At 52.3% G+C, this 13,050-nt stretch overlaps 1 protein-coding gene across 4 annotated transcripts in view; it reads left to right on the top strand.

Moving 5' to 3' along the window:
- The window catches only part of USP20 (ubiquitin specific peptidase 20), a 36,392-nt gene that overhangs the window by 10,330 nt on the left and 13,012 nt on the right, over nucleotides 1-13,050 (top strand). For all 4 annotated transcript variants that reach the window (XM_019728829.3, XM_019728828.3, XM_019728825.3 and 1 more), the window contains exons 2-10: nucleotides 1,077-1,187; nucleotides 2,392-2,488; nucleotides 4,873-4,926; nucleotides 6,456-6,518; nucleotides 6,864-6,995; nucleotides 8,022-8,118; nucleotides 8,545-8,614; nucleotides 9,980-10,093; nucleotides 11,086-11,164. In XM_019728829.3, the coding sequence (XP_019584388.2) occupies nucleotides 2,408-2,488; nucleotides 4,873-4,926; nucleotides 6,456-6,518; nucleotides 6,864-6,995; nucleotides 8,022-8,118; nucleotides 8,545-8,614; nucleotides 9,980-10,093; nucleotides 11,086-11,164 (690 nt within the window). In that variant the 5' untranslated portion in view covers nucleotides 1,077-1,187; nucleotides 2,392-2,407. The remainder of the gene's footprint in view (nucleotides 1-1,076; nucleotides 1,188-2,391; nucleotides 2,489-4,872; nucleotides 4,927-6,455; nucleotides 6,519-6,863; nucleotides 6,996-8,021; nucleotides 8,119-8,544; nucleotides 8,615-9,979; nucleotides 10,094-11,085; nucleotides 11,165-13,050) is intronic.

Here is a 13,050-nt window from a genome sequence, read left to right as displayed (position 1 = left end):
GGGCCTTTGAGCTAAGAATATTTTAAAAACATTTTTTTTAATGGATTATAATTTTTTTTTAAAAGAACAAACTATGTGATAAATATTGATGTGGCCCGCAAAGCCTAAAATGTTTACTACCTTGTACTTTATAGAAAAAGTTTGCCGACCCCTGATATAAAGCAAGGCTCTGTACCTCACCCACTATTTGCTAGTGAAGGACTGACCCTGGCCAAGTTTCTTCGTTACTTAGGCTCCAGTTCTGTTTCTTCATCTGTCAAACAGTGAGAGCACAAAGAGGGTTGTTAGCCACAGGGCTTTTTATTTTATTTTATTTTTTTCTGTCTGAAGTTGCAGGAACCTAAGTAGTCTGATTGTACACGTGAATCCAGAGTGAGCCTGTCACTGTCACCCTTGTCCTGGGCACTGTTTGTGGCACTGGGCGTCAGGCTTACAACCTGGCTCCACCGTGTAGCTGGAGAGATGGGGCACATACCAAAGACACTGAACCCACACACACACTGCAGCTTAAAACAGTGTGGGACTAGCAGCAATCCAGTGCACTGGACCTCAGTGCAAACAATAAAAAAACTAAAAATCTGGTTTCAAGTGAGGAGGCTTGGAATTTAGAACCTTCTAACCCTATCATTGTCATGTGACCATTTTGAATGTTAGCCTCTAACTGCCTCTCCCTCTTTGAACTGCCCACATCTGGGAGACTGTGGCCCTCTGAGGAAAGGGGTGGGCACTGGCCACATGTGGATAACCCTGGTTGTGCCTGTAGCCTGGGGTTGCTCAGCACCTGGGGGTTGGGTTCTGAGCAGCACAGCGTTCTTGGGAGATTCAAAGATGATCTGAAGGTCACAGTGGCATGTGTGGAGGGGGCTGAGCCATCTATCTAGAGGTTTAAGGGGCTGTGGAGCAGTAGTTGAGGCCCGGGGGCCCTCTCCTGCAGACCTGAAAGGTCTCCGTTCTCAGAGATCACAAAGGTAATGCCCAGCAATGACTAGTGTGGGGTTCGCTAGCACCCCTGGGCGGTGCTAAGAGTGATTTTTAAACAACGCAACTACATCAAGTACACTGGTTTGTTCCCCCAGGTTCCCTGCCGGAGATCTGCTCTCACTCCTGCCTGCCACGGCCCACCACTGTCCACTGCCTCGGAGAATGCAGATGTTGGCTGTTTCCTGGGGGTGTCGCTGTACACAGAGGTAGGCCCACAGCCTCCCCCACTCAGGTGGAGCCATTAGGCACCCACTGAGGAGGACGTACGGAGTTTTCTTTTTAGGTGAAATAATGGAATCATGGTTATGCTTGCTTTTCTCTTTTCAAGTCCTTTTAGAAAAATTTACACAGATGAAATGATGTCATACCTGGGACTTGCTGCAAAAAAGTGGAAGTGGGAGGTTGAGGTGAAGCAGGGTTGGCCGTGAATTGTTAATTGTTGAGGCCAGGGGCTGGGTATGTGGGAATGCACTATACCGTTCTGTCGACTTTTGCGTTGTTTATATTTTCCGTAAGTTAAAGAGAATGTGAGCAGGGACTTGGGTTTCAGCTTAGCTCTAGCACTACTGAGGCCTTAGACAAAAAGGAACCCCTTTCCTAGTCTGTAAAATGAGGCTGATCACAGCTGCCGCCAAGATCACGGGGGCAGCTTTTAATGAAATAATGCGTGGAAAGCACTTGGCCAGTTGCCTGGCATCTAATCCATACCAGTAACTCCTGTTCTGGCTGGGAGTCTTGGCCATTCAATGCCTGGCTGACCATTTGGGGCAGGGAGGTGTCTTGTCAGGAGAGGCCTGGGGGTTCACCCCCCTCCAGTGCACACATGGCCCCTGCTTTCCATTAAACCACTCTGGACTCCACTTAACATCTTTGGTTGGTTTGGACCATTTTTTGGCAACACTTTAGAAGTAGAGAATCAGCAATCAGATTCCTGGGTGTGATTTCTACTAAAATATTGGGTGGTGGAAGCATTTATTCAGTTATTTATTTTTAAACATTTTCATTAGAAATAATTATAATTCACAGGAAGTTGCCAGAAAAGGTACCGGGAGGTCCCACGTACCCTTCACCCAGTTCCCCCCAGTGGCATGTCTTTGGTCTGTCCATCTGTAGTCTGTCTGTAGTACAGTATCACAGCCACAACGCTGACACTGGTACAACGCACAGAGCTTATTCCGGCTTCACCGGGTCTACACACACCCACTGTGAACCCTCTGAGCAACCCCCTGGGGTGGTGTCGTCTTCCTCCCTAGGCCCCAGACGAGGAGACAGAGGCTCAGAGAACTTGAGCAGCTCCCTCCTCACGCAGCCCAGAACCGCCCGCCGAGAGCAGACGCATGCCCTTCACCGCTCGCCTCCCTGCCTCCTGGGAGCCATTGCCAACCTAGCACTGCTTGTGTTTTCCTGTAGGTGAGCCCAGGCCAGAATGGGGGACGCCAGGGACCTTTGCCCCCACCTTGACTTTATAGGGGAGGTGACCAAGGACGACTTGCTGCTCAAATCTAAGGTAAAGGGTCAGACTTCATGGGGCTGTGGCCCACACTTCCGGGCCTCTGCGTGGGTGAGGCGCAAACGTTTCTGGCGCAGTGGCAGCACTGGCTCCTGACGGTCTCTGCTCATCCCTTTGTGCAAATGGAAGAGCTGGCGTCTGTTTGGGAGCTGTGCCCTAAGGGCCATCAATTATCATTTAGACCAGTCCATCTGGGAGCCACTCATGCCCTGTCATTAGCTGCCTGGAGCCGGTGCACAGAGCCTTTCCAAGGCACGGGATGAATCAGGATTTGAGACTCCGTGGGCGGTTTTTATACCCATGTGACCTGAGGATCATTCTAGGGGGCCCGAGGCAAGAAAGTGGGCCTCTCTGAGTAAGGGGATGTGTCATCATCTTTCTCTGTTAAATTAGAATTTTTTGAATAGGTAATTCTTTCACATGGTTCAAAAATGTGTTCCCCTTCGCCAATAAAATCTTAAAAAACAAAACAGAAAAGAGACTATTAGAATAATAAATGTCAAGAAGTCTCCCCTCCACCCCCTGCTCTCTCCCTCCCCAGGTAACCAGTTACATTAGTTTCTTTTGTAATTTTTCAGAGTTTTTTAATGCAGATATATGCAAATATGCGTATTTTTCCCTTTTCCCCTTTATTATCTAACGGTAGCATCCTGGAGACACCTTCGTGACCTGCTTTATTCTCATGACAATGTATGTTGGAGCCCTTTAGACATTGGTCCACAGGGACAGCTTTCTTACCGTTTGTCTTGAGGTTGTGTCCTATTTCATCGTGTGAACTCTATAACTGACCCTCTGTGGGTGGACGCCGGGGCTCTTTGCCACCTCCTGACAAAACGAACAATGTTGAGATGGATGGCCTCATAGAAATGTCCCTGTCACATGGGCAGAACCATGTCCAGGACACAGTCCCAGCAGTGGGGTCATTGGGTGAGATTCCTCCTGGCGGCTCTTCCTTCCAGGCAACTAATGCCCGCATGCAGCCTCCCTACACTGCCGGCAGGTCCTGGGTGGCCTGGCCTGAGCTGGTGTAGACTGGCCTGTGTGAGGGGCAGTCCTTCAAAGTCCCTGTGGCTTCTTTTGATATAGTTTCACTTCTTTGTGTGGTGTGGAGGGGGTACAGAGCAAGGCTCTGGCACATTTCCATGTCTGCTGCGGGTTTCCTTCTGCATCTGCACAGAGGAGTAAGTGAGACAGCTCATGAGGATTTTCCCTCCAGAGGAGGCAGGAATAGGGGACCCTGAGAGCAGGGAGATGAATGAGGTGGAAAGAGGGAGGCTGAACATGGGACGATGTGGGCTGGGAGGTGGCAGCCTTTGGAAGCGTTAGTGCTTCTACAGTGGAAAGACCCGGAGCGTTGGAGCTGTCTCAGGCCTGCATCTCAGAGAGCCTGTTTTCAGCACCTCTCTGAGCATCCAGAAATCTACAAAATGAAGCCAACATTTTAAAATTCCAGAAGGGGCAAGGATGTGAACAGGTAGCTCATAATGAAGAAAAATAAACCATCTCGTTTAGGTCACTCACTGTATTTCATGGTCTCTTTGTTACCACAATTTAAATTGTGGCCTAAGTACTTATTGTTTAGAACTGATAGGGTAGCTTTGCCATTCTCAACACGTGGCTTTCATCTCCAAGTCCAAGGTGGTTGCCTCAGTTCCTGCCTTCACATCCATATTCCAGGCACTGGAAAGAAGAGAAAGAGGAAGGGTAGTACACAGTTCGGAGGTGGCACATGTCGCTGTCACTGTTGTCTCATCGAGTAGAACTGAGCTCTGTGGTCACAGTGGGGGCTGAGAATAGTCTCCAGCTGGCTGGCCAAGTGCTCAGCCAAAACTCACACATTCTGCTATTGAAGCAAGAAGGGGAGATATCAGTAGACAAGCACACTCTGTCTCCCAGACCACCAGTAACCTGGGTGTTTCCTGTGGTCAACAAGTAGATTGAGCTCCTAATTTGTACCAGGCCCTGTCAAGTCACAAGAGTAGATAAAACAGACTGCCCCTCTCATAGAGCCCATAGTCTCGATGGGGAGAGAGCCTTAAATAAATGTGCCACGAGGCAGAGTAGAAGGTGTGATGAGAGAGCATGGTAAGGGGTTTACGTTTCAAATGGTTTTATTGAAAATGTTTTTGCAGGCACAGAAAACAAAATTCAAACAATAAAGTGTAAAGTGTCCCTTGGGAAACCGAATTTAGATGGGTGGGCTGGTGAGGGCCTTTGTGAAGCAGACAAAGCCTTAAGCCGAGACATTTAGGGTGAGAGACATTTAGGGTGTTCGTGTGTCAGCGGAGGCAGGTGTGTGGCTGGAGCAGGCCGGGGCTCTGTGAGCGCCTCCCACAGGCTGCTCTCACTTTGCTCTTCTTCTCTCACCTCACCTTACACAGGGAACCTGTCAGTCCTGTGGTGTTACTGGTCCGAACCTGTGGGCCTGTCTGCAGGTAAGGAAGGGGTCCTGGGAGCTGCTGGGGGCGTGGCGTGCGGGGTGGACTCTGCGTTGGGCACATCCGTCCCCTCTGGGCACTGCCAGCGGGGGCACACAGAGCAACGGGGCATGGAGGTCGCAGACGAGGTTCCCAAGCCAAAAGGGCTCCAGTGTCAGCGAGTTCCTGGGCTGGCTGCCTTGGCAGCCATTGAAAACGTCAGGAGTGAAAAGCAGGGCGGAGAAGACTGTGGACTAGATGGTCCCATCTGCATGGGAGGCACAGTTCTCCACGCGCGGTGTGTGTGAGCCTGGAGGCAGGCCCCGTGGCTCTGAACCCCGGCACTGTTAGAGCTGCCTGGGCCTTCGTTTCCCGCCTGGAAAGTAGGCGCCACAGCACTGACGACTGTCCTGCCTTGGGGTTGGGGTAGAATTTGATGAGATAATGCCTGTGATGGGCTGACCAGGGTGTGTGGCCCAGAGACAGTATCCAGGAAACTCTGATTGTGCTTTGTTAGTTTTTGTTTATTAAAAAGGATAGCAGATATAGCAAAACATGACAGTTGTCAGTAGGTGGTAGAATTATGAGTAATTTCCTTTGTTTTCCTCTGTAATTTGGTAGTATTTTCCAAATTTTCTACAAGTATGTCTTGCGTTTTGTAATCATACTAAAAATGATTGTTACTGAAAATTTCTTTAAAAATAAACGTAAGTAGAAATAAAAAGGAGATCCTGACGGGCTGAAGACATCACCATTCAAGTCTGTCTTTACAGAAGACACCGGGGCCCCCAGGGGCCTCTGGCCTGGTCCTTTCGGGCCTATCACTCAGTATAAAGTAGATTGCAAGACTGTCTGGGCCCCCGGGGGACAGCAAGAAGTATGGGACATGGTCCTACCTCCTGGGAGCCCACAGACCCCAGAGAGATACAGAAACCTTGTGCAGAAACTGACGCGTCCTCTGTGACTCGGAAGGCCCCCCTCACCCTGGGCAGTGCTGGTCACAGGTGGAAGTGACCCCACTGCTCCCTCCAGTGGAGAGGTCAGCGGGTCGCTGGGTGGAGCTGCACAGCGGAGACGCCTCTGAGCTGGGCCTGGCGGGTGGGAGCTTTGGGATAGGAGAGGGCCAGGCTGAAGGCAGGCCCCACTGCCTCTGCCCGTTCCGCGTCCCCTGTTAGGAAATGGCTGTAAGACCCAGGCTCACGCACCAAAATACGGATCCCAGTAACTGGCCCATCAGGAAGCTGGTGAAAAGGGGGCCCGTGGAGGTGGGGAGGCTTTGCCCAGGTCGAGCTGTGGCCCTGCCTGGTCTTGTTACAGTTACAGGAGAACAGTTGCCCAGGGCACGCTTCCTGTCTCACTCAGAGGGCAGGGGCAGCTTTTATGGTGGCCATCCCTGCCCAGTGCAAATTTCAGGGGTGTAAATCTGTGTTCCTGGGGGTGGCAGGGTCTTGATCCCTTGTAGAACCTATGGGTAGAGATGGGGACACGGGCTCACTCTGCTGGCCCCGTCCTCGGCCAGCCCGAATCCACTCCTCCCTTCTCCGCAGGTCGCCTGCCCCTACGTTGGCTGCGGAGAGTCCTTCGCTGACCACAGCACCACTCATGCGCAGGTGAGCGTGGTGGCCAGGAGCAGTCAGAAAGCCCAGAGTCCAAACCCCTGCCAGCTGCCTCCAGCTCCGTCTGCCCGCTCTGGGCCTCAGTGGCTTGTCTACAGAATGGGAATAATCCTAGCAGAGGCCAGAGCTAATGCAGGTGCAAGTACTTGGCACGTGTGTGTGTTTGACCCATGGCAGCCCGTGGCGTCCCTGGCTGGAGGGCGAGCAGATTCTGAGCTCCAGGCCTCTGTCCTGGCAGGGCCTTTTACTGAGGCCCGAGGGCTAAGGCAGCCCCGATGCAGGCCTGGGGCACCTATTAGGCCAGTCTTTCCTTGACCTCATTTTGGGTCTTGCTTGTAGGCCAAAAAGCACCACCTGACAGTGAATTTGACCACATTCCGGGTATGGTGTTACGCCTGTGAGAAGGAGGTGTTCCCGGAGCAGCGGCTGGTAGCTCACCTGCCAGGCACTTCGCCCAAGTTCTCCGAGCAGGTAAGGAGTTGCAGCAGGGTCAGTTTGGTTGGTGACGTGTGTTGAGGGTGGGGCAGTGTGACCCAAGCATCAGTGGAGCCCAAATTAATGGGTCCCTAATGGTCTGTTCCTGGTCACCATTCCCAGGTGACTCGGGAGCTCATGCCAGCACATGCTCACTGAGCCCCAGCTATGTGCCGAAGCCCCAGTGGGGCGATGAGGAAGCAGAGGGGACTGGGAGCAGGGCCTGCCTTGGGGAGCTCGCAGGCTGTGGGGGGGCCATGTGTAAATGCGGGGCTTGGGTGAGCCTGGGCCCGGGGGCCAGTGCGGATGCTTCCAGACCTACGGAGAACCCGTGGCAACCCCAGACCTAAAGCGGATCCCAGCACCCTTCTCCATGGGAAACGCCTGGAAACCACCTGGGCAGTGGTGGGTGCCTGTGCAGCCCTTGCAGGTGGCGGGCTCAGCGAGCCCTGCACGGGGACCCAGCGTCTTGTGGCGGTCAGTCAGCCAGGGTCGGACTGGCCTGCCGGAGCAGGTGCTCGGGGCAGGCCCAGGCGTGTCTGTGTTCATTGTATCTATCAGTGACTGTCACGTAATAGGTGCTCAACAGTGTTTCTGGAATACATTCACGGACATCGTAGATGTTTGTGATTTTTTTTTACAAAAAATGTCTATAAAACAATGCATACAATACCCCGTTGTTATTTTTGCCGGGGGTATTTGTATATTAGCAGTTAAAAATCTATACAGATACATGTAGATTGTTAACAGTGGTTGTCTCAGGAAGGTTGGATTGCATGTTGTTATTGTTTGTTTCTATTTTTTCCCCAAGTTTATAATAAATAAAATAAATAATTATTCATGATTGTAAATAAGATACAAGTTCCCAGGGTGAGGCTGCCAGTGCCAGCTCTTTCCTCGCTGCCTCTGCTCAGATGGGCTGACTCAGTGCTGGCTTGGGTCTGGGCAGCTGTGCCCCCTTCACTCAGGAGGCACGTGGGCCTCTGACCGCACCCTTCTCCTCACTCTGGGTCTTGAATGCAGGACCCTCCGCTGCCCTCCCACCCTCTGAAAGCTGTTCCTATTGCTGTGGCTGATGAAGGAGAGTCCGAGTCCGAGGACGATGACCTGAAACCTCGAGGTGACAGCCTCTGGAACAATAGCCTCAGTGCTGGGCGGGAAGCGCCGTGCGCCCTGGACACTGGGAGGCGTGATAGATGGCCCACAGAGTGTGGTGGCTTCCCTGGGGGTTCTGACCACCCAGCTGAGTCCTCCCCGGTCTCGGCCATGTGACCCTGGGCCTGCACATGCAGACAGCGGGCTGGGCTGGGTGGAGGGCGCAGTTGTCCTGTTTCATCCACTCAGGTGACCGTAGCTGTGTGTGCGGCAGCTACATTCACGTACTTAGCAGATCTCTGGGGTGAACCACCAGCCACTGTGTCCTCCTCTGGTTGGGTCCTGGGGGCTCCAGAGCCACAGCTCACCTACGGGTGTGACCTGTGAGGGTCCCTGGCCGGGGCAGGGCACTCACCTCCCCACCCCTCCCCTGTGTGCACTGGTTTCCTAGGTCTCACGGGCATGAAGAACCTCGGGAACTCCTGCTACATGAACGCTGCTCTGCAGGCACTGTCCAATTGGTAGGTTGTCACCTCATCCTGGCGACAGGGCTAGGAGCTGTCCCCGGGGGCCTGGAAATAGCAGCAGCAGTCCCCGGGCTGTGTTGCCCAAGGACACGTGTATAATCAGACCCCGTAAAAACACACTTGCCCTTTGACCCAGCAAACTGCTGTCGGAGTTTATCCTAAGGAGATAACAGAGGTGCGGAGAGAGTTGTCTGTGCAAAGATGTTTATTGTTTGTGTGACAATTTAAAGGTCCATAGAGTCACAGTTCACTGTAGTGCTGCAGGAGAAAATGGTGCGTAGAGTATTGAAATGGGAAGGGGTTCAGAATATGGTCAGGGAGAAAAGGGAGGTTATAAAGCTTGGTTTGGTGCAATCCCATACAAAGGGATGGGGGGATATTAACTCTCATCTAGGAGGGGCTGTCAACTCCATGAGGCAGGGGCACCTCCTATGCCTGCACACAGGTGTGTCACCTGGTAGGGATTCAGTGTGTGTATGTGTGAGGGAGGGAGGGGTGTGAGGCCTAGGAAAGTCTGGAAGGGTATGCCCTAAAGTGTTAGAGTAGCTACCTTCACATGGTAGATTAAGGTCGGTTATTATCGTTTGCTTATCTATATTTTCCAGTTTTTCTACGATGAGTGCATTTCTTGTGTAATGAGATAAGTTTTAAAAACATAAGCAAAGGGGGAGTGAGGGCGATGCTTTCCGGCTGGGGAAGTTTTCACTGAATGCGCTGGCTGGAGGAGTCGGTGTGGTTCCTGTCTCATTCATATAACAGCCGACCCCTGACCCCACCGGCCCTAAAGTGGGAAACTCAGCTGACCTGGGAGAGGACAGGGGCTGCCTTAGTTTCCTGTGGCCGCAATAACATAGTCACAGACCAGGTGGCTTAAACAACAGAAATGTTTTCTCTCTCCGTTCTGAGGCTGGAAGTCCAAGGGCCAGGTGTGGGCAGCGTTGGCTTCTTCAGAGGCCTCTCTGCTTGGCTTATGGGTGGCCCCCTTCTCCTGTGTTTTCACGCCATCTTCCCTCTGCAATTTTCCTGTTCTTGTAAGGACACCAGTCATATTGGATTAGGGCCCACCCTGATGACCTCATTTACCTTAATCACCTCTTTAAAGACCCCGTCTCCAAATACAGCCACATTCTGAGGTCCTGAGGATTAGGGATCCCAACATATGAAGGGGGGGATACAGTTCATCCATAACATGTGGGATCCTTGTAGTCTGCAGGCTTTTCTGGCTCCGGGGGCTCCAGTGTGTCCCCCACACAAGCACTTGCCACACAGAAAGCTTTTGCTTCTCCACCCAGCTCTCTAAACGATGCCATGCTCCCCTTCTTTTCTCTCCTGACCTGGCTCACTGGCCTGGTCCCCCAGCCCTCCGCTGACCCAGTTCTTCTTGGAGTGTGGCGGCCTGGTGCGCACAGACAAGAAGCCAGCCCTGTGCAAGAGTTACCAGAAGCTGGTCTCTGAGGTCTGGCACAGGAAACGGTGAGTGACAGGCCCTGACTCGGGCAGGTGAGTGGGACGTGGATTTCCCCTCAGCCCTCATTGGCCTCTTACCATACTCTACCCCCTGTAATACTTACGGCTGCCCTGCAAGGTGAAGGTCAGAGCCAGCCTGATTCTACATGGGGGCAACTGAGGTTCCGAGAGATTTAAGTATCTTACTCAAGGTCACACAGCTCGTGAGAGGTGGAGCTAGGGTTTGAACCTGGCGTTGATCCGAGCCAGCAGCCACTCTGCACCTGTGTGTGCCAAGGCACAGACACGTGTTGTGACCACTCCTAGGTCTCAGACACAACTGTGCTCATAAGGAATTTCCTAAGAGCTGGCTGGCCCTTTAGCTCAGTGTGAAATGAACTTAAAGACCAGAAACTTGGATTAGACCTATTTCTCTGGAAAAAGTCAAAATTGGGAATAATTTAAAATGACAGCATAAAAATATGTTTAGTGTAGAAACAGATTATACAGGATGCAATGTATGATGCAATGTAATTCCCATTGTATCAGAAGCCAAGGTTGTTTCATGTATACCCGTATGTGATTTTGTAAATGTTTCTGTATTTTCATGGAAAAATCTGGAAATCTTAATGGTAGTCATCGCTGGGCGGTGCTCTGAGTGGTGATGTTTCTTTGTTGGGCTTTTCTGAAATTTCAGATTTTTCAATAATGAAAAATCTTTTTACTTTTGAAATCAGAAAAACTACAATAAATGTTTTAGAATGTAAACAATTTTAACGTAGGTTTGTCATGGGCTATGACAAGTCAAGAGCGCCTGGCCTAGGTGAGCCATGATTTGACATTTTCCTGACTGTAGAGATGTGTGAGGCTGCTGGGACCCTTGGCCAGGTTGGCACCTCCCACAGGTGTGACAGATACTTGCTGCGTCTGATTCTGCCCTGCCGGCTGGCTGCTGCCAGCCCTCACGGGGCTGAGCTCAGAGCAGGCCACCTGCACTAACGGGTCTGGTCTTCCTGCAGCCCAAGCTATGTGGTTCCCACCAGCCTGTCCCACGGGATCAAGTTGGTCAATCCGATGTTCCGAGGCTATGCCCAGCAGGTAGGCCATCCGAGCTGCCCAGGGGGCACCCAGGTCCATTGCCCACCAGGCCTGGCTCTGAAGCCACGACCAGCATGGAAAATGGCAACAGCACCTACGTGTTCCTCTCGCTGCCTGAGCCCTTCACATGTGAGGACACTGGAGCCTCCCAGCAACCTGCTGGTGTTCTCCCCACTGGACAGATGGGGAGACTGAGGTTCAGCGGGCCAAGTCACTTGCCCAGGTCACATGGCTGGTACATGATAGAGGGGAAATCTGACCTCAGGTGGTTTAACTCCAGAGTTTATGTGCCTCGGCTCTGCATTTAAAACGGGATGTGGTTCCTCGGTTTCCAACCCTCAGGCAGAATTTTTCACTTTTATTAAAGTAAACATTTGTTTACAAATTTTGTAAATCTAGAGAACCCCATTGAAACCGGTATCTTCTATTGCATAAAATCATGAGACCAAGACGAAGCAGCGTGCAGCCACAAAGATACCTCAGCCCCACGCCAAGCTAATAATGGTCCAGGTCCCTGCCCCAGGCTGTCACACAGCTGGGTTGCTGTCTGGGTCGCTGTTTCTGCTGCCTGGATGCGGGGGCCAGGAACAGAGCAGTGGTCACGGGAGGGATGCCTTCAGTCCCCACCACTCCGCCTCTCACCCCTTCCTGGGACGAGGGCTGCTGGGTGTTTCTCTGCTCACACCCTCCGTCGGGTGAATGCCAGGCTCCTGACCCAGAAGCCCTGCGCTACCAGAATACCACCATTTTGGGAGAACGATAATATCTACACAGTGGTCAGAATGCACCGTTTATTAAGTGCTCACTACCTGCCACACAGGTACAGTCCTGTTTATAGTCGTACAACTCTCTCAAAGTGCCCTAGCACCGCTCGCATGTTACAGGTAAAGAGCTGAGGCTCAGAGAGGTTCTACAACTCTCTCAGGTCACACAGCACATAGTGGCAGGCCTAGCTGAGCTGTCCCATCCCTCATTCTGACAAAGGGTCTTGCTGGCCTTCAAGCTCTCAGTGAGGACACGGAGGGCCACTCGCTGCTGCCTCGCATCTGCCTGGACTCCAGAAGCATCCCTTTCTCTGGCTCTTGGATGTCAGCAGAGGACGTTTCTGAGTCTGAAGCCAGAGATGCTGTCATGCTTCCACTTGGCTTGAGATTTTAGCAACGACCACAGAGTACTTTTGTTAAGAGGACGAACCAGAAAGAAAAGTAGATGGCGTGTCAACAGCCTGTTTCTTAAAAGAACCTTCCAGAGCCCCGACACAGGACACACCTCTCCTCCCCCCTCCCTGATGCCAGATAAGCTAGTGGTTCATTTCTTTGATCTTTGTTTGGCACTTGGGCTAAGGACGTGCATCTAGAGCCCACTTTCCTCTGCTAGAACGGAGAGAATGGGGCCCCTGTCCCTACATCTGATGTGGGGCTTTGGGTGCATGGCTGGGTCTGGCTACTGCATGACGCCCGCCCGCCTCGTGTGAGTCAGGAATTGGGTGGGAGGTGGGGGCTGCTTCTGGCATCCAGGTCAGGGACTGTGAGGGACCAAGCTGGCCTTTGAGTCCAGTGGCCCAGCATGACACCAGGTATCCTCAGCTGTCAGAGCCTGTCACCATCTTCAGACCTTGTAAAGCACTTCTTGTGTCTGCCACTCTTGGCGGGGCCCAGTGGGCAGGCTGTGCCAGAGGCCTCGCTGCCCTGACTTCCTGTGGGTAGTGACCTAATCAGAGAGTAGTCAGAATACAAGTGTCACAGCTGTAATTTGAGCCCTGAAGTGGCAGCTTCGTCCAAGTCCTGCGCAGGTCAGTGGGAAGGTGAGATCCTGCCTCCAGAGCCTGTAGTCACGCCACAGGTCCCAACAGCAAGGGACGGTGTGGGCATGGGGACGCTGGCAGG

This window comes from Rhinolophus sinicus, chromosome 16 (assembly GCF_057876585.1).
Source record: "Rhinolophus sinicus isolate RSI-liver-muscle chromosome 16, RSI-T2T, whole genome shotgun sequence".
Classification (NCBI taxonomy): Eukaryota; Metazoa; Chordata; class Mammalia; order Chiroptera; family Rhinolophidae; genus Rhinolophus; species Rhinolophus sinicus.
The sequence above is the reverse complement of the archived record's forward strand: the minus strand, read 5'-3'. Positions and strand labels throughout refer to the sequence as shown.